The sequence below is a fragment of the Mercenaria mercenaria genome, chromosome 12 (genome assembly GCF_021730395.1).
Source record: "Mercenaria mercenaria strain notata chromosome 12, MADL_Memer_1, whole genome shotgun sequence".
In the NCBI taxonomy this organism is placed as follows: Eukaryota; Metazoa; Mollusca; class Bivalvia; order Venerida; family Veneridae; genus Mercenaria; species Mercenaria mercenaria.
Genome location: NC_069372.1, coordinates 21,428,836 through 21,455,460, shown reverse-complemented (window position 1 = coordinate 21,455,460; position 26,625 = coordinate 21,428,836). Strand labels below are relative to the sequence as shown.

The 26,625-nt window shown below is 34.0% G+C and overlaps 1 protein-coding gene and 1 non-coding gene across 3 annotated transcripts; one reads left to right on the top strand and one right to left on the bottom strand.

Annotated features, from left to right (window-relative positions):
* Positions 1 to 185: 185 nt before the first annotated feature.
* On the bottom strand, positions 186 to 26,385 carry LOC123533632 (nuclear cap-binding protein subunit 3-like). Of its 2 annotated transcripts, none has more exons than XM_053519392.1 (13): positions 26,081 to 26,385; positions 19,727 to 19,789; positions 19,170 to 19,261; positions 12,973 to 13,133; positions 11,087 to 11,236; positions 10,251 to 10,435; positions 9,093 to 9,273; positions 6,630 to 6,701; positions 6,003 to 6,030; positions 3,419 to 3,509; positions 3,013 to 3,136; positions 2,376 to 2,583; positions 186 to 1,805 (listed from the first exon to the last, which is right to left on the bottom strand). In XM_053519392.1, exons 1-13 carry the CDS (start codon positions 26,357 to 26,359, stop codon positions 533 to 535), a joined length of 2,907 nt encoding a protein of 968 aa, XP_053375367.1. In that variant the 5' UTR covers positions 26,360 to 26,385; the 3' UTR covers positions 186 to 532. The 2 variants fall into 2 exon arrangements, with proteins under 2 accessions (XP_053375367.1, XP_045171297.2); XM_045315362.2 differs by having other exon boundaries at positions 9,093 to 9,276; positions 26,081 to 26,384.
* Positions 25,825 to 25,897, top strand: Trnat-ggu (transfer RNA threonine (anticodon GGU)). The gene has a single exon. It is a non-coding gene; the product is annotated as a tRNA-Thr (tRNA).
* Positions 26,386 to 26,625: the final 240 nt, after the last annotated feature.

Sequence of the window (26,625 nt, the reverse complement as noted above, 5' to 3'; positions counted from 1 at the left end):
ATAAAAACAGAAAGTGCAGAACAGTATCTACCAAATAAAACTGTTTACAACTGACCAGAACTTCAGCTAAAGCTTCAATGGGAAAACAGGCTGTTATTTCTTTTGTTCAATACAAGATTGTAAATACATGTATTACCAGCCAGTAGTAAGACGGAAAATTTCATACAATGAGGTTAAGTCTGAGGTTACAAGGCAAAGCTCATTTAATATATAGCTTACCAAACAAATGAGGAGATAAGACAGAAGTCAACATTAATGCCTTACATACATTTGAACTGTTTTTCTATCAAAAGACATCTCTTTATTAAGGTGGGGCATGGGTCACTGTGTGCTGCTATGGCAATGGAACTGTACATCAATGGCTGTTAGAAAAAAAGCTGCAAAACGAGGTACTTTATATATGGCATATTACACCCACAATAACCCTCAGTACACCACTGTATTTTTAAAACACAGGCAAAAAAAAATCCATAACCAGTATGTGATAATAGCTCGGAATCAATATGTAAAAAATACAAAATAATATCACATATCAATCGTCTGCGGGTCTTACTGGTCTGTGACCTTTTCTACGTGGACCATTTGTTTTACTGTCTCTTCTTGAGAGGTGTTGTTTACGTGACCCTGCAAATTTATCCTGCTGTCTAGTTGCATGATCTATTTTTCTCTGAGTTTTCTTATTTCGAATTGCTGACCTCTCAGAAGCATCACTGTCACTTTCACTATCACTACTGCTGCTGCTCGAGTCTGACGATGAAGACGATGATGATGAATCGGAATCACTACTGGAGCTTGAATCATTCGAGCTTGAATCAGAGCTTGACGAGGAACTGCTGGAGCTTGAGCTCGCTGCCACTGTCATTTTTATTCTTGAGGGCGCTATCTGTTCATCATCTGATTCATTTTCAGTATCTGTTGGAGACCGAGATTTTCTTCCGAGACGAGATCGCGCATCTCGACCCGTACGTGTCCTATCACTGAACCTTCTGTTTACAGGCGATCTTGATCGTATATTAGACCTAGCTGGACGTCTATTTATAGGGGATCTAGAACGTGACCTATTAAACCTTCTTATAGGTGAACGTCTAAATGGAGACCTATTTCTCACTGGTGACCTGTACCTATTATTATTACGTCTCCATACTGGAGACCTAGTTCTTGATCTACGTCTTACAGGACGTCTATTTCTATTCACAGGAGAACGAGACCGATTGAACTTTGACCTAAACAGGTCATGTGATCTGGACCGTCTAACCCTAGATATTCTGGTGTCGCCAAATCTCTCTGGACTTTCATTCACTGGCGACACTCTCTTACTAAGTCTAGATCTCACATTATTAGGAGATCTTCGTGCTGTCCTAACATCAAGGTCATCACGAGCCTTTTTACTCAACCTTGAACGAACATCTTTCGGCTTTTCAATTTCATCCATTTTTGATTTAGTTCCCAAAGGAGATGAAGTCCTTTTCTTTCTTTTGACCTCTTTAACAGGTTCTGGTTCTGGTTCTGGTGATATTTCTTTCACTTCTTCAGTTTCAGACATTACTTCATTCTCTATTGTCATATGCATGGGTTGAATGATCTTGAAATTCATTCCCCCGCCCATGTCTCTCTCAAAGTCAGGTGAGAGTGACCTTGACTTTGATCGTTTCCAGGAAACAGGTGATCGCTGCCTGTTCATCTTCTTCTCCTGTAATGCTTTCCGAAGATCAACCCCAGTAATTAGTTGCCTGGCATCCTTCACTGTTTTTACCTTCTTCTTTGCATCTGCTACAATTGTTAGAGCCCCTACCATTTGTCTTTGCCTGAAGCAAAATAATTATCATCAGTAACAAAAATTACTCATTTAAACTACTGTAAAATCATTTAATTTCACCTAGACAATAAATTTTGAGGTTTTGTCAAAAACAACTATTTCATGGGCATATGAATTCTAGGATTTCAAATTTTAAAGATAAATAGAAAATTTGGCTTTTCATATGGATTCAAATAAGTGGACTGATGCAACCAGTCACCCATTGAAATTAAAATTAGTCACCGAAAAATATTGAGTTCACAATATCTATATATTTCTAAATAAATAAAATATTAATCATCATCTGTCAAACAGATTTACACAAATTAAGTTGTTTAAGTTATTTAACAATAAGATCTGGACTCTGTTTAAATCAGTACATGATTGATTCTGCCTTTGCTACCAGTGCAGATCATGATCAGCCTGCAAATCCATGATCTGCACTGTTCACCATTCAGACATGTCTTTTTGGCAAGCACTCCTTTTAACAGTTAATGGTACTGTCCAAACTGAAAGATCGACAAGTTCATTATAGAAATTTAGCAGGTGAGAGTTAAAAATATACAAATAATACTTCTACCTGTTTACTTTCTGTTTTTCCTCCAGCTCGTCCGCATACATTCTCATCACTGGTTTCTTCTCTTTGGCCCTCAGCAGTCTCTCCAGCTCTTCTTCATCCACATCACTATCTGTTGCTCTATCTTCTTCCCTGTCATTCGTCATCACTCTTTCTATCACAGGGAAATCATTCTCCTCCTCAGACTGGTACATCTCTTCTTCCTCATCCTCTGTTACATACATCAGGAAAAAAGTGTTACATTTGACAGCAAGACACTACTTTAGTTCTAAGCAGTTAAAATGTTGTCTTAAAGAAATTTCTGAATTGTGCCAACATGAACCCACGTAAAAAATTATAATTATAGAGTCTCCAAATTACAGACAATTTAGACAATCTTAAGATGAAAATTGCTTTTAAATTTAAGCCTCATCATATATATTTATCAAGTTTTAACAGATTATGAAAAGTGGAACAAACTATCAACACAGGATGATTTTAAGATTTGTTTACTGAAAAATAACCGACCTTTTGACAGAACTTCTAATAGAGTAAAACAGACACAGTCCCGATAATACTCCTAGCTACTTTAAGGAAGACCCCAGGTTTTATTTTAATGTTTCATGAATTAAAATGGACATAAAATGCACACAGATCTCACCTGACTGCGCTTTCTCTGGCTTCTTCAATTTTTTGCCCAGTTTTTGTGAAGTTGAGTATAAATCTATCTCTTCTACCTCAACAGGGGTAACAGCATCGCTGAATAAATCGTCTCCATATGATACCTAGATATAATTATAACATAGTAATTACAAAGATACTGTTACAATCATCATCATGTATCCAGTGAGAGAAAACAGCGGTAAGTAGGAGGCAAAAATACACAAAGACAAGGTTGTGTTACTCTTATGAAGATAATTTCAAATTGCAGAGATGTCGACAATATACACAGTAACAACATACAGTCATACTTCATTCACGCAAACTTGACAGGCCAAACTTGTTTAAATTATCGGTAGTTTGAGTCATTGAAAAATATACATAATATAGATATAATATAGAAATACCTGATTTCTGTCTGTCACAACTATCCCACTTTCTGGAACACCAAATCTGTCAAAATCATCATTGTCTCTTCTAGCACGTAACTTCTGCTTCCTGCAACATCACAAACCTTCTACGTCAAACTAATCACATGTACACTGATACATAGAGGATATTGTTTGTTTGTGTAATACTGAAATATATCTTTCACGAGTGAACACCAGATGTAATGTTTTCACTAGTGGCATAGCTAGAAGTGAAAATGTAAGATATGGTGTTCTCGAGTGAAAGATACTTTGATCTTGCATATAAAACAAATTTTCTTCGTCTTTTTTTTTTTTTTTGACTACGTAAGATATATTTCACTCTTATATTTCGATAATTCACTGAAAAACATGTAATAACAAGTGACTGAGTATTGCAGTGGCCTTGACCTTTTACCAACAAGCATAGATCATGTGTTGACACATTGTCTCATCATGAGAAACATTTGTGTGTACCATTAAGATAATCAATCAATGCACATCGGGGCTTTTCATCCTTATATAACAGAGGCCTGTATAAGGCCACTTCCCAATCCAAAAATATACTATTTTTCCCAACTATGGTAGAGATATTTTCCAAAATGCAAGGTAAGATTTCTCAAAATCATGCCAACAGATAGTTAAGATTTTGTTTACATTTTAGTATTTCCAGAGGAAGCGTTTATCTGGTATTAATTTTTGTTACACTATAGCCTAACAGTGCACAGAACCACGTGTGATACATTACAAGTCTAATCTGTTATTTTAGTTATAGCCTGTATTTTAGTCAGTGTTTCAGGGGAGATAAATTTAATTCGTCTTTCGGTGTTTACTTCCGGTTGATTACTTTTTCCAAAATGGACAATTATCGCGCATAAATTTCCCAATTTCAAAGGCCAAGGCCTCTTCCCAATTTCCTGATGAAAAGCCCTGCACATTAAAGTTATAGAGCAGAAACAATTTTAACTTGACCTTCAATAGTGACCTTTGACATAAAAGCACAAGTCATTAAGTGCATAACCTACATGTTGCCCTCTATTCACATACCAAGTTTTATGAACCTAGCTTGAATACATTTTGAGTAATTGCAGGACCCAGAGTCTAGAGGTCTGACAACTGGATCTTTTGACAGCCCTGTAAAGGTTTATAATAGGTTTAAACAAGAGTGCAAGAATGTCACAATATACGCCCGTCACAGCAAATTTCTTTACTCTAGCACCTGTATTTGCAAATGGAATTTTAACTGTGTGGTTGTTTAGTAATAACTAAGTGTTTTGTTTTTCTAAGTCCACAAAAAAACTCCTTACCAGGTAGAGATACCTTAAAATACACCTAAAATTGGAAAGTAACATCTATGTTGTACCACAGAAAAGTGGTCTTGGTTTTTCCCTACGGTCAATTATAAAAAAGTTACAATATAAGTTATTTATAGTAACAACTAAGGGAAGTTAATCTTAAAAAAAAAAAAAAAAAAAAAAAAAAAAAAAAAATCAAAAAAAAAATTGTAAGCCCTCACAAAAATCTTTACCAGGTAGAGACTGGTCAAAATACACCTCAAAATTGGATGTAGCATGCATATTGTACTACAGAAAAGTGGTCTCGATTTTTCCCTATGACTAGTAATGAAAAAGTTACAATATAAGCTATTTATAGTAACAACAAAGGGAAGTAATTCGAAAGAAGGGAACTGCGCATGACACTTCGTCTCATGATGGTGTATAATTGTGTCAAGTTACATCAAAATCCCTCCATGCATGAAGAAGAAATGCTTCGGACAAAGTCATTCTTGTATCTGACCTTTGGCCTCTAAGTGTGACCTTGACCTTAGACCTAGGGACCTGGTTCTTGCGCATGACACTACGTCTCGTGGTGGTGAACATTTGTGCCAAGTTATATCAAAATCCCTCTATGCATGAAGAAGACATGCTCCGGACAAGGTTTTCATTCTTGTATCCTTTGACCTCTAAGTGTGACCTTGACCTTAGACCTAGAGACCTGGTTCTTGCGCATGACACTCCGCCTCATGGTGGTGAACATTTGTGCCAAGTTATATCAAAATCCCTCTATTCATGAAGAAGAAATGCTCCGGACAAAGTTTTCATTCTTGTATCCTTTGACCTCTAAGTGTGACCTTGACCTTAGACCTAGGGACCTGGTTCTTGCGCATGACACTCCTTCTCATGATGATGAACAATTGTGCCAACTTTCATCAAAATCCCTCTATGCATGAAGAAGATATGCTCCGGACAAAGTCATTCTTGAATTTGACCTTTGACCCCTAAGTGTGACCTTGACCTTAGACCTAGGGACCTGGTTCTTGCGCATGACACTCCGTCTCATGATGGTGAACAACTGTGCCAAGTTTCATCAAAATCCCTTCATGCATGTAGAAGATATGCTCCGGACAAGGTCTGTAGACGCCGCCCGCCCGCCCGCCCGCCAACCCGCCCGCCCGCCCGCCCGCCAGGGGCGTTCCCATAATACGTCCCGTTTTTCAAACGGGCGTATAAAAAGTATCTTGTGTTATGTGACACTGACATTTTTTGCTAAGAAAACATCAATTTTTTTTTTATCTGATACTTACATTGATCGGCTAAGAAGTCCTACTCTTCCTGAAAAATAGAAGTGATACATGTAATGACAACTAGTCTTCATTTGTACTGAACACCAAACCACTTTTCGACACTTCACTAACTTCATAACAGCCTTTGGTTAAAGGTATAATGGATCCAAATCTTATGCGTATTAACAGCATTATGCATTAGGTTTAAAATGTACACACTTAATACATGTATAGCGAAGCACAGAATATATGTGTACTACCACAAAACAAAATTGAAGTTTTTGTAACAATCTTAACATTTTATTACAAGTGTAGCTCTACATATACACACTTAATTTATATATCAAGTAAAGTTAAATACACATGATGTGAATTTCTACATTCGAGATAAAATATTTCAGTCAAAAATGGGCAAGGGATATCTTTAAAACAACTGTGTTCCATTATTTGTAACAAGTGTCAGCAAGCAGAATTACCACATGTAACGAAGTTGAAAGACAATCTCAAACATTTCTCATGATAAATTAACACAATGTGGGTCATACTTGGGTCTGAACTTGTGTCATACCATTCACAGGTTCGTACTATTAAAAGTAACCATGTAAAATTTCAGACAGATCTATTTTGTCTAGTGAAACCTATACAAACCTCCATAGTTAGGATTGCCGTATTTCTGGTAATATTTGCTCCTCTTCTCTGCACCAGGAAGTTTCACATCAGCTGTAAAATACAGTCAATTTGTCAGAAAAATATACAAGCAATTCATCATAAATAACTTTACAAGGTAATTTTTCTTTGTTGGGTTTAAGTCACACCGACACAATTTAGGTCATATGGTGACTTTGCCAGCTTTTGGTAGTGCATGAAGACCTCAGGTGCCCCGCCAGGCATTCTTTCATCATGCAGAAATAGTACAAGAGATCAATAAATGACATAAATAAATCCTACCTGGCATTTATCTATGCACATATATGATACCAGTTAAAAGGAACAATGAACTAACTGTATTGTTAAAAACTTGGTAATAAGTCATTTAATAGTAATGTCAATTTTCAATGTAAACCTGAAGAGTTTTGTTTTTGTTTTTATATATGATGTGTGATATGGTAAAAATAACATTATGTCAAAATTTAAATAGTGGATCTAAATTGATTTTATGACACTTATGTTCTGATGTTATACAAAATAAATTAATTAAACAACTATTTCACAGTCAGATAAGTTCTTCCAGCAAAAGTCTGGTTATAACTGGGGATTATATGTTTATCAATGACTCGATAGGTAGAACTATCTGCAGGATGGGATACATGGAATCTGAATAAGAAGTTTCAGGAAAGCTTAAACAACATGCTTAAAAATAATCAGATCAAGACTTTAGTATTATACTTGATCTTAACTGTTATATATAAGCACTCAACATTAGATTTTTAATTGTTTATTATAATCTAAAATTTCTACAATCATGGGTGTGCATAAACCCCCCCCCCCCCCCCCCCCCCAAAAAAAAACAAGAGGACCATGATGGTCCTGAATCGCTCACCTATCCCCACATGACCCAGTGTTGAACTGAGTATGACGTCATTATTTCTATTATTTGACATAGTGACCTAGTTTTTGAGCACATGTGACCTAGATATCATCAAGATAAAAAATTCTGACCAATTTTCATGAAGATCCATTGAAAAATATGGCCTCTAGAGAGGTCACAAGGTTTTTCTATTATTTGACCTAATGGCCTAGTTTTTGAAGGCACGTGACCCACTTTTAAACTTGACCTAGATATCATCAAGGTGAACATTCTCACCAATTTTCATGAAGATCTCGTGAAAAATATGGCCTCTAGAGAGGTCACAAGGTTTTTCTATTTTTCGACCTACTGACCTAGTTTTTGACCGCACATGACCTAGTTACAAACCGGACCTAGATATCATCAAGCTGAACATTCTCACCAATTTTCATGAAGATCCGTTGAGAAATATGGCCTCTAGAGAGGTCACAAGGTTTTTTCTATTTTTAGACCTACTGACCTAGTTTTTAACCCCACGTGACCCAGTTTCGAATGTGACTTAGATATCATCAAGGTGAACATTCTGACCAATAATCATGAAGATCTCATGAAAAATATGGCCTCTAGAGAGGTCACAAGGTTTTTCTATTTTTAGATCTACTGACCTATTTTTTAACCCCACGTGACCCAGTTTCGAACTTGACCTAGATATCATCAAGGTGAACATTCTGACCAATTTTCATGAAGATCCATTGAGAAATATGGCCTCTAGAGAGGTCACAAGGTTTTTCTATTTTTAGATCTAATGACCTAGTTTTTGACCCCACATGACCCAGTTTCGAACTTGACCTAGATATCATCAAGGTGAACATTCTGACCAATATTCATGAAGATCTCATGAAAAATATGGCCTCTAGAGAGGTCACAAGGTTTTTCTATTTTTTAGATCTACTGACCTAGTTTTAAACCCCACGTGACCAGTTTCGAACCTGACCTAGATATCATCAAGGTGAACATTCTGACCAATTTTCATGAAGATCCATTGAAAATTATGGCCTCTAGAGAGGTCACAAGGTTTTTTCTATTTTTAGACCTAATGACCTAGTTTTTGACCCTACGTGACCCAGTTCGAACTTGACCTAGATATCATCAAGGTGAACATTCTGACCAATATTCATGAAGATCTCATGAAAAATATGGCCTCTAGAGAGGTCACAAGGTTTTTCTATCTTTAGACCTACTGACCTAGTTTTTGAACCCACGTGACCCAGTTTCGAACTTGACCTAGATATCATCAAGGTGAACATTCTGACCAATTTTCATGAAGATCTTATGAAATATATGGCCTCTAGAGAGGTCACAAGGTTTTTCTATTTTTAGACCTATTGACCTAGTTTTTGATGGCACGTGACCCAGTTTCGAACTTGACCTAGATATCATCAAGGTGAACATTCTGACCAACTTTCATAAAGATCCCATGAAAAATGTGACCTCTAGAGTGGTCACAAGCAAAAGTTTACGGACGCACGGACGGACGACGGACGCCGCGCGATCACAAAAGCTCACCTTGTCACTTTGTGACAGGTGAGCTAAAAAAAAACTACCTTTAGTAGCAAATCTCAGGAAGATATAATTGGCTTTATTCTTGTATGGTACCCCTAGCCTCCACTTTCCTGGGGGCCACCGTATCCTGTCAAACGCATTCTGGTTTTTACTTTGAACTTCTGACTCGGAGTCACTATCAGTTATCTCCCCTTCTTCTATTCCTTCATCCTCCATCTTCTCCTCCTGAAAATTAAACAGTATGGTAGAAATGCTACTATTTATCTCAGTTCCATTCTCTGTAGAAACATTACTTTTACAGTCAAACTTCGTTTGCTTGAACTCTGATAATTGGAGCACAGCCCTTCGCTCCAACTCATCGCCAGGTCCAGGCAAAATCTCTGTCAAATGTATATTGATTGCTTGCTCGAACTACTGGTAACTCGCAAAAACGAAGTTTGATTGTACCTCAAAGTTCACTACTGAAAATAACTCAATAATGTCATCCATTAGCATACAGTACCCTCTGTAAAATACTATACTGACTTAAATAAATAATTTATATTACAAGTATGCTTTTTTAAATAAAATACAAGTTCTTAGCCCATATATGTCTTTGCATACATTTGTCCTGTACAACAGAGCTCAAGTGATCCTACAAACAATGTATGGATAAAATTTCATTGTGTCAAATTACATAAACATTATGACTGTACTGGAGATAACTGATTTACCTTTATACCTATAAGAGGAATTAAAGCATTTTGTATTTAATAATGGAGGGCTTTCACTCAAATGATTATCTACATAGCTGCATCTCAAAAATGGTATAACCATATATGTCAGTAACTAAATACATAGCTGCATCTCAAACACAGTCTAACAATATCTGCCAGTAACTAAATATGTATCTTCATTTCAAACAGCACGTAACAATATCTGACGGTAACTAAATACATATCTGTATCGCAAACACAGTCCAAAAATATCTACCATCAACTAAATACATATCTGTATCGCAAACACAGTCCAAAAATATCTACCATCAACTAAATACATATCTGTATCGCAAACACAGTCCAAAAATATCTACCATCAACTAAATACATATCTGTATCGCAAACACAGTCCAAAAATATCTACCATCAACTAAATACATATCTGCATCTCCAACACAGTCTAACAATATCTACAGGTAACAAAATACAAACCAAACTCACTTCATCAATTTTGTTTTCTTCACTCTTGTTTTCCTCTGCTTTATTTTCCTCTGGTTTTGTTTCCTCTGTAAGATCTAGGTCATCATTATCTTCTTCCATTTTTTCTTCATTCCTTTCTTCCTCACTTTCTTTCTCTCCTACTTTTTCATTATTTTGTTCCGTACCATCGTCATCCATTTTAGACTCTGAAATCAATTATATCACACTACATTAACTATTTAACTACTTTGATAAATACAGCTTAGATCTACTTTCTTTTTGGCATAACTTTTATTATAATATTACTCTGTTCTCTTTTCATGTTGTCAAGCTTTCTTCAGTTTCAATTCCTTTGTTGTTGTAAATAGAGCAGACCTGGCGTCAATTACATTGCAAAGTAATTAATTTTGTTCCACATTACACTGAAAAATCTTGATTAAATTATACATTGCTTATATTCTGCAAAGTAATTAATAAAATCAACATAACATAACCAATGTAATTAATTAAATTACAACTCACAACTAATAATTAGAACTGATGTATTTGTTTTTATGTCACAAGTTTTACATCTCAGCACAACTGAATGTTTAAGATGTTTTAAACATTGCAATACTTAAAGACATGTTATATTTTATTTTAAGAACAGCGCACACATTACACGCACTTCCTGGTTATACAACCAGTCTGATTAATAAGACAACCCTTGGAACATTCCTGTGAACCTTGGATAATTGGCATGCTGATTTAGGAAATAATTCTTAAAGAAATTTGGACAGACAGATGACGGACATTCAATGGTTCTAGAAGCACTTGCTCAGTGAGCTAAAACAGTGGAATAGAAATAATCAATATACCTGAGGTAGTTTCTATCTTTGCTTTGTTTTTGTCTGCTTTGTGATTAATTGGAACCTTTAAACCAAAATCTGCCATTACTTGCTCATAGCTACGACTAAGTTTTAACAAGGCACGGGCTGCAGTCATTTTATCTAACCATACCACATTACCTGAAATTATAAGACAAAGAAGCAGTAAAATCCCAATTCATTTTATGTAAGGTCAAAATCCTTGAATTATATCCCCATGCAATAGCTGTTTTGGCCAAAATCACAAAATATTGTGTCTCTGAAATTAAAAGATTTCTAACACAGTAGTTTAATTTTGAAGATCATTTCATTAAGAAATAATTTATAGCAAAACTGTGTTTTAACACTATTTATACACGATGGGTGGTTATACGTCGGGCATAATAATTTCATGTGGGCACAGCCCATGCGAAATTATTTTGTATGAAATATAACCGCCAGAGTGTATAAATAGTGTTCAAACATGGTTTGGCTATAATTTATTTTGATTCTAATATGTCTTTTATTGTAAAATTTAGATCAAATATGATAGAACTGTTTCTTCGCCCATGTATGACACCAAATGGCAGGTCATCACGCTCCTTTGTTTATAAACAGGACCGGAAATGGTAATATGTTATGCGGAAGAGTTCCATTTGGGCGAAAATGATGGCGGAATATTCTGCAAATCGAGTAACTAACTCAGTATGTGTGTAAAGTAATCAAGACTGTTGTGCAATGTGACATTTCGTTTTAAAGCAGCATGCCTCCAGATCGTTGGACAACAAAAAATATATTTTATTTAGATATCTTGTAATAAATGCTAATTTCTTAAGGCTTTAAAACTTAATTACTGACAAACTTTATGTTACGAAAACACATGAGAATTTGCTGTCTTTACTTTTTATGGTGAAAATCGAAAAGTGTTTGTCACGCTTTTACTCTAGGTAAACTGTCGCGATTATAAATATTTTAGTTTGAAGTCATTATTCACTACTTCAGCAATAGCGCTATTGGTTACGACGACGGGAAAATGTCTTTATTACAGCGGCGGTCCGGGGTTCGATTCCTGGCGTGGTCATCTTTTTTCTAGATTTGGAACTTTTAAAATATTTTAGAAACAAAAATTCATATTCTAATGTTCATAATATGACCAAACTTCAATTTAAAAGATAGAATATTTTTTAGCCAAATCTGGAGGCATGCTGCTTTAAGTATGCTATAAAGTACAATATTTTGATCCAATTTGAAAGTGCTATTTCTAAATGCATACATGGCGCTAAATATCAAGTAGACGTAAAGTCAACATATTATCATTGTGATGATTTAAGCATTGCTAGCCATATCAGAATTAAATTTCCTTAATCACTTTATAACAAATAGGTGCAATTAACACTGATCAAAAGAGTAGGAAATATCTAAATTTTAGGCAAAAAAAAAATATTACAAGATGAACATGATGAAAGCATGAAGAAAGAAAACAGAAGATTTTGATGGTTATAGCTTACCAAAATTTAGTATATGTAAGGAATGTGTAATTATAATATTGGTGAAATTTTATTATTCCCTCATCCCCCCTCCCTTCCCCTACCCCCTTGCCTCCCCAACGTCTCAAATGTATACACAGAAGATATATGTCTGTTTTCTCCACTAACAGCTTTGGTCAATATATTTTTTTCAAGGGGATTCTGTCAATTTCACATGGCTATATGTCATACTGAGTATATGACTGGATGGAAATATCATATAAATTTACTGTTTATTACACTATACCTGGCATTTGTTTTCTTTTTCTTTTTTTTTTGAAATTTTAGATTCAATACCAAAAAAGCTAGAAATATATACAGGAATCATTAAATCAGTTTATTGCTGGTTCAGACATGGGGAAAAACACTTACAACTTTCATCATCAATCCATTCACAGCTGCCAGCAGCGAATTCCTGGAAGTAGTTGAACACATCTTTTGTATTCATCTCATTGACACCCCGTATATGTACAGCATCTATACGTATACCTCTCTCATCTTTAGGATTTAAATCTTCCGCCTTCAACCCAAGACTGAAACACCAAAACAATGTATACCTGTTAAATCTTTTTAACCTTTACCCTGCTAAATTTCTAAAATGGACTGGTAGCCCGGCTTATAAATCCTAAAATATGGCCGAACCTTGCACATTTTAGTAGAGACTTAAGATAATATATTTCTTACAGAATAATACCAGAAGATAAATTCTGGATATGGAACACTCGAATCAGTCAACCATGAAAGCCTGGGCAAACTGTTTTATGACGTCATCTTTAGGACTATTAAATTCATAAATATAATTTGATCATGTTCAGCAACGTTTAAAATTTTATCACCCTTTTCAAAATTTCTAATAATCTGGTGACAAAACAATTCTTCTATGTAGAGCTTCTCAAAGTTACATAATTTTTAGAAATATCAAAGAAAGGTTACTTTTGGAATAATTTGTATGAACAGGCATAAATTATCTAAAACGACGTATCACATTTCTTAAACTTTACATCCTGTTTTCAAACAAAGACAAAGTTTTATAAAATAGTGTTATAAAAAGAGGAAAACATGTGTTCATAATAAGATTATATCGCTTTAGAATTCTTCTGACTATATATGCCTTTTCGGGTCATTTTAAACTTGTCCACACATACGGGAGAGATGCCTCATATTTTGCTCATTCTAAATGTTGTATATTTCTTTCTTGTGGATATGAACTAAACCTCGCGTTTATGTAATAATCAATTCATACTTAGATTTTAATTTGAATTAAATACTTTTCTATACTTTTGCAGCGATATATTACTTGCTATAACATAATGAAGAACAATGTAGAGTGGTTAATTTCATGGCTATTTCGCAACATAGCTAGGCTAAGGGATGGCATATAAAATACTAAGAAAAGCAGACCTTTCTAATTAGTAAAAAGGAAGAAACGTATATAAAACTGAAAGAAGAAATATTCCCATAAAGAATAATTGTAGGGATAGGTCAGAGAGATTTTATTAGTACCGCGATGTTGCATACAGCTGTAAACTGTATGACAACATGCACTTACCAAATCTTCAAGCGTCATACTTAGACTTTTTCAAATACCTTTCAAATTGCTACATGCACATATTTTTACTTATTTAGAAAAGTATATTGTTAGTAAAATGTCAAAATTAAAGCTAATTAAAAAATATGCAATATCAAATACTTTTACTCACATCAATGTCTCAACCCATTTAGAAGCGGCTCAATAAAAAACTTAATATATCTATTTGGTCTAAAATTAAGTATCTAGCTCATATTTTATTGTTTATTGTAGTTATTTAAAACATTTGTTTAAGACTCCATTTTTTAAAAATGGTATGTGAGATAATGTTTTGACACGAACTAATGCAAGTTGATCCCGATAAGGTAAAATATCCGGAAAGAAGGTGTGTTATGTGTGTGTGTGTGGGAGGGGGTGGGGGGTGGAGAGAGGGGGATACTCATCCGAAACGATTTCCTTACTAAATTTCATTTTTGTGGTGTTTTTACCTGTTAGAGATACATTATTTTATTATATAAGTTAATGAGAGAAAAAAATGTATGATTGCTTAATGTTTTTTCTTAAAGTGTGGCAACTTTGATCTAACATATTTATATCAAACTGCATTTCACCAGATAGATGATATACTGTGCTAGACTGTTGTATGACTGAAGACAAGATATTTATAAATGTACTTTTACATACCGGTATGTTTATAAGTGAACAAAATACATTACAATTTGGACAGGCTACCTCATTAGTGCTTCTGCAATATAAACGATAAACCTATGTACCATTACTATGACTTTACGTAAAGATGGAACAATTGCGGTATAGTAAATGTGTATGTTACCGGATGTGACCAATGGGAATCTGCATTGTGACACCACATTAATACATTTGCTGTAGGGTTCCCGAGAAGTATAACTCCCAAAATATGTAAAATTTGACTGAATATTTCAAGTAGTAGTTACAAGATACACATCACCATCGTGGTTTACAAATTTATATTTTGGTTTGAAATACATAATTTTTATTTAAAGCGCGTGTGAAGACTGCCACCTTCTGTAAGCTAAACACGTCCATATGTTTCATACCCAGATGTGAACCACTAAATCACAGTCTATTTCTTAATGAAAGTGAATGTAAGATGAACATAAGCATTTTACACAACTTAGTACCCTAAAACGATTGCATTTGTTGAAATCAAATGAAATAAACAGTTCTACGGAAGTTAATTGGCTTTCCAAAACGGGGCTACAAATATAAGAACGTTTGGATGTACGATTGCTTACATTGCGTCGTCATTCTTTTGTGATTACACTAGACATTAGTCATAAGACACTTTCATGATGATGCATGCTAGTATAAATATATGACGTAAGTTGAAAAGTTTATCTATAAAAACTTTTAAAAAAAACAGTTAAAGTAATGCAAAACTGAATCAGTGTAAACAATGTTAAAGAAAGACAAATAAAAATGTGCTGATATGATATAAATAGCAAATTAACAGTTTCCATTTTGGTATGTACTACATTGATGCGTTCGAAATACGCGCCACTTAACATTTAAAACACAAATATATTTAGCTGTTTTATTTTACATGGCCATAGACCTTTAGGATGATAGGTCAATACCGACTCTGTAAGACTTTTCATGCTTTGTGTGATTAAATTATGTTCTGATGTCAATTTTCTTTCAATCTAAAGTATTCGTCAGATATAAATACAGTTTGATTAACGTAAGAAATACATCGCGACTTACTACTGTTCGTTTGAGGATATCTTTAATTACGTTAGGTTGCAAAAATTTACAGAATGATATACACAACATGCCGTTACAAAGAGTAAAACAGCTTTGTTAGATTTATAAAAACATTTCACTTAAAATATCACCCATGTCTTTATACAAATCACGCTGTTTAAAATATCGCATTTTAATTAGATATATTAAAAACATTTTGGTTCGATTCCTGCGCATCTGAGCTCTGAATTGTGATAAATCAGGTGAAAAACCGCTCGATGGCCTTCTTTATTTTTGTTCTTACATGGTCATTGAAATTTCATGATAAAATTTTGCTGGGCGTCATTTATCCAAGTAGTAATAAACCGAACGTCATGCCACCATTTGACGTCATAATGGACTTCATAATGCTTTCTTGCCTACCTAGCGGGGAAAGTATACATTTATCCGAGCACGCGCCGGGGATAGATATTCCTGTCTTTCCCTAGGGAAAAACCTTGTCGAAAATAGCGTGCACTAAGGTGACGTCACATAGGACTGGTACCATTGTGACATCATAAACTTTATAAATAATATCAGGAAATACTAAAAACCTATTTGTCTCCACGTCTATTTTGAACATGATAGGCAAGAAAAATGATCTAACATGTCTGCCTGTGTAAGACAGCTGTTTTCCCTACCCTCGGGACAGCATGGATAAAAAACCTCGCTAACGCTCGGTTTTCCATTCCACACTGTCCCTCGGGTAGGGAAAACCCCGTCTTACACAGGCAGGCATGTAAGATCCTTATAGTCTTACCCGATCGCGCGTCAACCATTGTTTATCGCAGATTTTTACACAACCGAATATCATTTTTCTAGCTGATTAATGTGTATTTTTATATATCAATACATTTTCCTGACGTCACAATTATTACGTCAGCCGCACAGGAAAAGAAATCAACACAAAATAGAAAATAGACAAATACTAGCATTTGTTGGATATCGTCAAGGATGTACTTTAAAATCCTTCGTGACGTGTTAGAATCGAAATAATATATCAAATGTAGTGATTTGCTCTTCACTGTTTGTCATCTGATGCGTATAATTATACCACTCGAGCTACGCCCACGTGATATTAATTTTTATTTCTTAAATATACAGAGATTGACTACTTTCTTCTTTGTTTAACATGCTATTGCTATGTCAGAATGTGCAATTTATTTTATGGTAAATCGCCATGAATTATTCAACTCAGTTATTCTTTTTGAGTCTACGAACCTTTTAATCTAAATACATAAGTGCCTGGATACTGGTAACTAACCAATATTATAATACATTAATCACGGTAATGTGACAAATATGCAAAATCTATTTCTACTTACCAATTACCTCCCTTTTAATTGCGTTAACTGATTTATTTTCAGGAAAATGATATATTCGATTGCGAATAATGTCACAAAAGTGTAGTAAGTATTGTTTTAAGGGTTTTGTATTAAAAAATGAGTATTATATTACAAACATTTTACGGTAATTTTGATAAAAAAGAAGGACCGGTAGCTGTTTATAAAACATAATGAATATTTTTGTCTTTTTTCAGAAATATATTATTCATTTACATTATTTCAATTTTGCATTCCTATAAAGATAAATTATATAACAATTTTATCAAGATGCATTAAAAGATATAACTACTAAGAGCATTTTTATCAAAATAACGGAAGTCGTTGCGCATGAATAAACTTGAGAGTAAACCTGCTTTTAATACTATAAATAGAAAGATATTAACACAAAACACTTAAATCCCAAAAATCTTAAATTTTTATTAAAAATTGAGCGAAATATGACGATTTAAAAAGAAATTTGCTGAAAATATCCTTTATATGAGTTGTCTGCCCCTGACAAGGTGCGAAAGGTCAGTGTTCCATATCCAGATTTCTATTTGACATAATCTTCAATCATTTTATGTTCATAGCTTGTCTCTACTAAAAAGTGCAAGATCGAATGACTTATAAGCCGGGCTATGGCCCATCATTCTATTTGGACAGCACCACTTATTATTCAAAGGGGTATTTACTGAAAATTTACTGACTGAATAGCGAACTGTGTAGACCATGATCAACCAGCAGGCTAAAGGTTAATGAGAGATGGTTATAGCCTTGCGATTATTTTTCTACTTTACATACCTTTAGGCTGAGAACAATTTTAAGATTCTCATCCCGATTATGGAAACAATGGGGTGGGTGGTCACTTTTGATACTTTACATTTGAAATATGGGAGACTAGAGATAAAAACTTACTTAAAATTTGAGAGATCAGATAACAAGAGCTGTCCCTAAGACAGCCAATGCTCAACTATTCAGACTGTTGTTCCAGAAGCAGGAATATTACTATAATTGTTAAAATATCTATTGAGTTTCAATCCAGTATCTGCATTAGTTTTGGAGATAGTAACTTTCATGCAAAACTTTAACCAAAAGTTTTTAAGCTCAAAAGGGGACATAATTTTGCAAAATATATGTTAGAGTTATGAAACTTGATGCTAAGACCTAGTTTTATAAACCTGAAGAAACATGTGAAGTTTCAATTCAGTAATTGCATTAGTTTCTGAGATAGTAACTTCCATGCAAAACTTTAACCAGGATTTTCTAAGTCCAAAAGGGGGCATAATTTTGCCAAAATGCATGTCAGTTATGGAACATGATGCTATCACCTAGTTTTATAACCCAGAAGACACATATGAAGTTTCAATTCAATATCTGCATCAGTTTTGGAGATAGTAACTTTCATGCAAAACTTTAACCAGGATTTTCTTAGTCCAAAAGGGGGCATAATTTGGCCAAATTACCTGTCAGAGTTACAGGATTTGACCCAGAGAAGTTGGTAATTGACCTAGAAAAAGAAAAAATAAGTTTCAAAGCTATTATGCCTTTAAATGAAAGCTATAGGTACTTGCATGAAAAACTTTAACCAAGGTGTGACGCTGACGCCAGGGTGAGTAGAATAGCTCAGACTATTCTTTGATAGTCAAGCTAATAAATCGAAATAAAGTGCAAAGTTCTTCATCTTTCCAAATTACATGTATGACAAACCTGTCATAGAAACAGTAGGTATCTCATGCTTGTGTATTTTTTCAACAATACACACTCAGGGCCTGAGCCTCAGAAAGTTGTAGCTACTTTTTGAGAGAAACTGCCAAATTGAAGCTGAATTGCTGAAATTTGGCCACATTTTAATAAAATTCTTGTAGCCACTTTAAAATCTGAATTTGTAGCATATGGCTACATTGGCGAATGGCAGAGGAGGCCCTGACACTGTAATATAAATATATTAACTTTACCTTTGATATAGTTCCCCCAAATTGACAGCTGGTTCAGGTTTGTAATCAATACCGAATCTTTTTGCCCTTTCCTGGAGTTTTTCAGCTGTGTCCTTCAAAATTCATTGAACATTGATACATAAGTTTGTAGATTAACTAATTCAACAGAAAAACACTACAACTTAATTCTAAACCATTTAACAGATTTTAAGACATAAAGTTTAAATGTTCCACCTTATCAATTACCGTATGTTTTATTTAAAAAAGCAACAAAATGTATTTCTTAATAATAAATTGTAGATCGTCTAAATGCCAGTTAACATAATATGCATAAATTTACATCTTCATCACCATGGAAAATGTCTGTTCCATACTAAAACTGATGTACAAATTAATCATCAACATCAGAAATTAAACATTGCTGTATACCTATGATGGTATAATATTATAAATCCATCTCAATAATATAAACAGATTTAACATTGTTTTTACATCTGCAATCCATTCCAATCACAACAGCCCTACATTATTATTAATTTAAATACAAAATGTAGATAAATCATTACATAGTGTATTACCTGCTCTGTAAAATCTATGCCTGTAACAAAGTTTCCTTCCTTATTTTCATATCTTCTTGTCGGCTATAAAATAAAATTTTTAATTAAGTTATCACATAGGTGCTATTAAAGATGCCATTATGAAAGAAAAACGCCAGTGAGAAATTCATTATAAACATTTTGAATACTGCTATTATAGGTTTGGCAGATATACTGTGTAGAACAACTTGATATCAGTCAAAATAGTTAGTAATAATGAACAAGAAAGTACATTTCAGTGTAGACTAAACTGTTGGAATAATGCAACAGTATAAAACTATTAGCATTTTTCACAGTAAGCTATAGACAAGATTTTGGCCTAGGCTATCCGCACAACGGTCATGTCAGTCATTTTCCTTATCCACATAACTGTCATGCCGATAATTTTCGTTATTCGCACAATGATCTTCCCAAGAAAGTCGTGCCAATTATTTTTGTTATCCATATGCCTAAACATACTTTATACATCTAGGTAAAATTCAGTTCGTCTTTTCTTAAGTTTTTCTCTATTTATCACATCCCCATACAACCGATTATCTGACAATGGTTTAGCATGCACTTTTTGGTAATTTCACAACAGCATGCGATTATGATGGTTATAATCATTATGTTGAAAACATAATATGAATAGTAAGAAACACAACACTAAGGTATAATAATTAGCCTGTTTGATCCTATTTTTGCGGTTCTGAACGTCGAAGGATTTGTTTGCATTATGATTTAAAAATAATTTAGTAACCCAAATATATTTTCCTAGAAAAGAAGATTGAAATGATACGGATGGTCGGCTCGCTAAATTTTGTAACTAAAAATAGATCACTATTTTGGAATTCCAACACCAAGGGGGGTATTCGATCTACTCCTTACCATGGAAAAAAAATGGCGGCCAAAACTGAAAATGTGAGTTTTTCTTACTTTTTTGCTTTTTCAAGGATATCTAGACAATAACACATGTCTATCAACTTGCTCCACTGTTTTCTCCATCTACCGGTACCTTTCACTTTGGAAACAGCACTTTATTTTGTCTGGAATGCTGGTCATAAAATTCGAATCGATGGAAAATTCTCCGGTAAACACGGGATAAGGAATAGTGCGACTTGCAAAAATGGTCTTTTTACCTAATATACCGCAGGTTGTAAGCTATTTTTCTGATTTGAAGGAATATTTCCACATATTTATCTAGTACTGTTGGTTTTGAGCAGATCACAGTTCGTATTTTCAAAAAAAAACACAATTTTTGTCCGATGGTAAGGAACAGTGTGCGAAAATTAGAGGATAAGGTGCAGTGCAATTTTTATAAACGGATTTTACAGTTTTCTCTCATCATTTCTGAGATAACCAGTTGACATTTTATACCATGTAATAATTAAAGAGGTCTGAATCGTGACCCTGGCTGTTAAACTACACTAATATTGTAGATGAACCATAGTGTAAACCCTCCTATCGTTAAGTTTTAAATGACGAACAATCGAGTGTTCCTAATCGTGGTTGTTTAAAAATAGGCTCCGGAAGCAAATTAAACATACTATAATTCCAATGAATATGTGTTTATACTTGTTACCTAATGTCAATTGGATTTATCATATCCATAATCCAAAAAATGTACAAAAGACAATTTAAAATGATACATACGTTAATGGCGCCATGCGCAAGTTTTATACAAAAATTCACAACGCTTGACCGCTTTTATAGTTAATGACGGATTTTTTAGTAAATGCAAAGAATACATGTTCCCTAATTATTAATAACTGCATCATAATATGTATGTTTGTGTTATTACGATTCCTAAACAATAAAAAAGATATGACGCCAATGAAGGAATACTTTGGTTATGGATCTATCCTACTATGAATATATGAGCTTGACATATAAAGAATATCGTTTTTATGTCTTTATAGGTTATTTCTAGTTTTGTTTCAACTACATGTTATAACATTTGATACAAGATATACTTAGTAGTGATATATTTTTCACTTAAAAACTTTCCTTATGTAAAGATTCCACTTTCTATGATACAAACGTTACATTTATTCTAAGACACTGAAAATCACAGCAGTTCATGTTGAACTAAGAGTAGTTTTTCATGCCAAAACAGTATATGCATTTTCAATACATCAATCATTTGTCTGTTATGAAGCAGAGGTCCTTCTTAATTTAAATGGCATAAGAAATGGCAAAATGATACGTGATCGATACAAACGTTACCATTGAATCTTATTTAAAATAACATAAACAAGAAAGTGTCACTCAGTTTAATTGACAGTGTCATCAGTTTGTATCGTCTATGTCGTAAGATGCAGATTCACACAGGTTAAGTCGCACATTTGTCCTTGAAGAAGTGTTTTCTTTTTCGAAAATGTTCAATAGGCTCCGCTGGTAATGTTCGGTTTAAATAGGAAGCTTAAAGTAAAACCTATTTGTGATTATATGACAATTATATTTTTTTTGTTTCAATTAAATTTATGTTGCTGTACATATTGAGTACGCCATAAACACAGTACAAATTATTGATACATACGTTACGTATGGTAACGTATGTATCCTTTCATGCCTGATATATTACTTTTTATACAACAAGAGGCTTCTTTTTTTTTGAAGTCAAGGTTCCAAGATAATACGCTCAGGCGTTTTAATTTGCTAAAAAGTTTGTTTTTATCACTATTTTTGTTTAAAACAACGTCATGCAAATTCTATTTTTAAAATCTAATAATATATGCTTTAATATTAATTTCTTGCTAAAAAGGTTTGTTTACAGAACTGGTCGTATGTCATAGTGTTTTTAGCATAAAGATACATGTTTAACATATTTTTGAATACAAAATGAATGGAAAACAGCATACCCGTGGTACCCATAGCACAGTGATCGGTAACGTATGTATCAATACATAGGTTATTGGTGTATCACTGTTGACTTGTGGTGGGTTTCACATCAGGTTAACATTTTTGTAACATCAAGGGCTAAAATCTGAAAGGTGTATCGAGAATGTGAGAAGGCTAAAGACAGTGCGCTACTTTAAAAAGAGAGAATCAGACAGTGAAACTATTACCCCCCTGCTAATTATATCCTTTGGCAAACAGAAAATGGAGGAGAGAAAATAAGAAAAACAAAACGAGAAACGGACTTCGAGACTTTGAAAAAAAACAGTACTTTTTCACAAGAAATGTATAATATGACATTATACATTCCCTGTGAAAATGTACCGTGTTTCTTTCGGAGTATCGAGAGTCTGTTTCTTAATTTGTTGAATAGGCTTGGTTGTTCGGGCGCAGGCTTAACCGAAAAGATAGTGTTTGTAGTTTTGCTAAGAACGTATGCGACCTATATTACTTTATTTTCGTATCTATTAAAATCGATACCTTAAAACAAATCGCTGCCGTAGAACTGGTAGCTAAAAGGTAAAAGAGCTAGCTTTAATTACTGTTAAGGTAAAAATCTGCAAGTAAAAGGCATAAGTTTTGTTCCAACCGTGACATATCTTGAAATATTTTTTACAAGACCGTTAATATATTTGAAAAAGTCTTTTACAGTAAAGACAGACTTAATAGAACTGTTAAGTCTGAATGAAATTTTATATGTAGAATTGTTGGTTTTTGTTGGGGCTTGGTTCATGAATGTGGTTGTACTCAAATAAAATTATCTTTTCTTCATTATTTGGAAAAGTTCTGACACGGTGACTTGTGGTTATATTAATTTTTAATATTAAATAAGTACTTTTTCTTGTGCATTTCATTATATACAGCTTAAAGTGGTGTGATTCATGGATTCAGTGACAAAAGCACTTGTTATAAGAGCTGCCACTTACAAATATACAAGAGAACGAGATTACCAAAGCCGCCTTTGAAAATACGAATAATTAATTTGACAATCGTAAGAAATAATTAATTTGAATAAATAAGTATTTGTGCTTTGATTTACAATGGTCGGCTTCAATTTGATGGCAATCTTGAACACGAATTTTGATACCCGAAAATGAATTTATTAGTTAATTTGGGATACATACGTTACCATCAGCATATTTCTGATCAGTTTTGACAAGTTCAATATGTGTTATTGTTGATTGACATAAATGTTTCCAAGAAAAGCTTGATGATAAATGTTCTTAAATTCGTGGTATAAGATACATAATGTTGGTAAATAACAATCATATTTGCCACATATTAAGCCTTACTTGAATGTATTTTTTTTCTCATACCTATGTGCAATGATACTTACGTTACTTTTGCAATGCAGCTTAAGATACAAGCAGGACACATAAAATATTCAAATTGCTCTTCCAAATATAATGTTAATGGCATCGTAAGAGTATATCTATGGTTTTATGAGCTTATTATGTTTGCGATTTGCCTTTTGTCAATGTTTTTTAATATGTTTTGTTACAGTTCAATGTTCGTTCAATAATCTACTAGCGAACTCGCGAGGTAATATTCCTTAATAACTCTAAGCCAACGTTAACTTAAAATGTAAGAGTTAACCATAATATGAAAAGTCGTATAAAATAGTTATAGCTTCAACCACGAATAATTTCTGGTCTTTGTATCCATAAAATCGTGAATTAGTGCGCCTAAATGTCGCATAACATATGTATTTTAACGCAAAATTACAAAGAATGCATAAACACCTAAACAAGTTAAGTGGTGTTGCTGAGTTTTCACTATCTTTAGTAAAACACATTGTATTTTAAGTAGGTTTAACTTTTAATGGTTTTTTAAGACAAAAAAATAAATAAAATAATATTTCAACATTTTTGTAAGGCAATGCTTGTTGTTAATGACTTTGGGCGCTATACCAAATAAAAAGTTATAAATACATAAATGTTGGCGAGGGATACTATATTAAATACTTGCTGAACTTTTGGCTTTCAGTACATCACGTGTCTGATAGACAGGCGGATACCTTTTAAATCTTACTACATTTAGCAAGAGATAGTTATAAATGATCACCAAAATATTATTGTAATAGAATTTTACTTGATTGTCTCTGAAAAGAGCAAAGTAAAAAGTTGCTTGAAGAAGTGGACTGCACCTTATCCTCTTATTTTCGTACACTGTTCCTTACCATCAGACAAAAAACTGTGTAATTTAAAATTACGACTTTTAATCGGCTCCAGACTAACCATGATGGAAATATATATTGATTCTTTTCTTCTAATTAGAAAAACAGCTCACAATTATTTGAATTATAAGGAAAAAAGACTATTTTTGCTAATCGCACTATTCCTTATCCCGTGTTTACCGGAGGATTTTCCATCGATTCAAATCCCATGACCAGCATTCCAGACAAACTACAGCACTGTTTCCAATGTTAAAGGTACCGATAGATAGAAAAAACAGTGGAGCAGGTTGATAGCCATGTGTCATGGTCTAGAAATCCTTAAAAAAGATAAAAAGTAAGAAAAACTCACATTTTCAGTTTTGGCCGCCATTTTGTTTTGGTGGAAAGGAGTAGATCGAATACCCCCCTTGAACACTAGTATTTAAGAAATACTTTGCATTGTGTCAGCTGCCATTTCTATAAAATACCTGTGTTTAACTTTAGCTAGTATCTTTTGTTTTTAGCTAGTGAACAAAAAAGGCACTAGCTAATTTTAGCTAGTAGAAAATATTGTTAAATTTGACCCTTGATTTCACAGTATGACTTCCTACCTTATAAAATGTTGGCTTGAATTTTTAAGTTGATTATATTGGCTACTTGTCCAAAAGGCGAGTGGTGAATAAATAAATGTAAACACATGTACCATATACCAAAAACAGAAAAGAAACCAAAACACCCGTCATGTAGATAAGGATATTAAGGTGTAGCGGTACTTGTATCAGGTGGCCTCGGTAGCTCAATTGGTACAGCGTTGGCACGGTAAGCCGAAGGTCTGAGGTTCAAATCCCGGTCGAGGCTGCACATTTTTCCTGAGACTGTTACATTTGGGGGCTCGTCCGGGATGCTCACCCTTGGAGCCCATGCAGGGCGAAGCAGTTTGGCTGGGGTGTGCATCTGAATTTGGCTAACAGTCTGCGGCAGACATTGGCCAGGAGTGCCAATGTCTCGCAATAAGTGGGAAGGTGTGTAGCGGTACTCATATCGGGTGGCCTCGGTAGCTCAATTGGTAGAGCGTTGGCATGGTAAGCCGAAGGTCCAAGGTTCGAATCCTGGTCGAGGCTGCACATTTTTCCTGAGACTGTTACAAAGGATAATACTAATTTGCATGACCGTCGTGCGATAAGGAAAGTACCGATAATACTAATAGGCACGACCGCAGTGCTAATACACACATCACAAGATTTTATGTTAAGGGTGTAAACAACTAATAAATCTTATATACAAAGTATATGGGGTCAAATTACCCTATTTATGCTGTTTTCCACTTGCTTAGTTTCTAGTTTATTCAAATAAACGTTGAACTGAACATCATCTTCAGCACCGGTAGCACGTTCTGATCCGGGGGACTCTGGAACTAAAATTTCTTCGTGCACAGGGTTGGTTACTCTTTTATCTATTTCTCCTTCTTCTAGACTTATTTGTGGCTCACCCGTCAACGATAAGTTATCGTCATCCGATTCAGATTCATCATTATCTATGCATATTTTCAGGTTTGGAAGTTTCGTTTTCTCAGTAGACGCCATTTTTGTGTGATAGAATGCAATTTAACCCAATCAAATTCATTCACCAGAATCCACCACCAAATACAATTCCGGTTGTTACATGTTTACATTTTATATTATTTTGTATTTTATGTCACATGTTCTTATGAATCATGACAATATTAAATACAAATAAATCTTTTAAAAAATGCTTTAATAAACTTGAGCCTTAAATTTACTTTCTTAATAATACTGCAACTTGAAGACAACCTACTTGACATAAAATTGTCATCACCCTAACTATAATA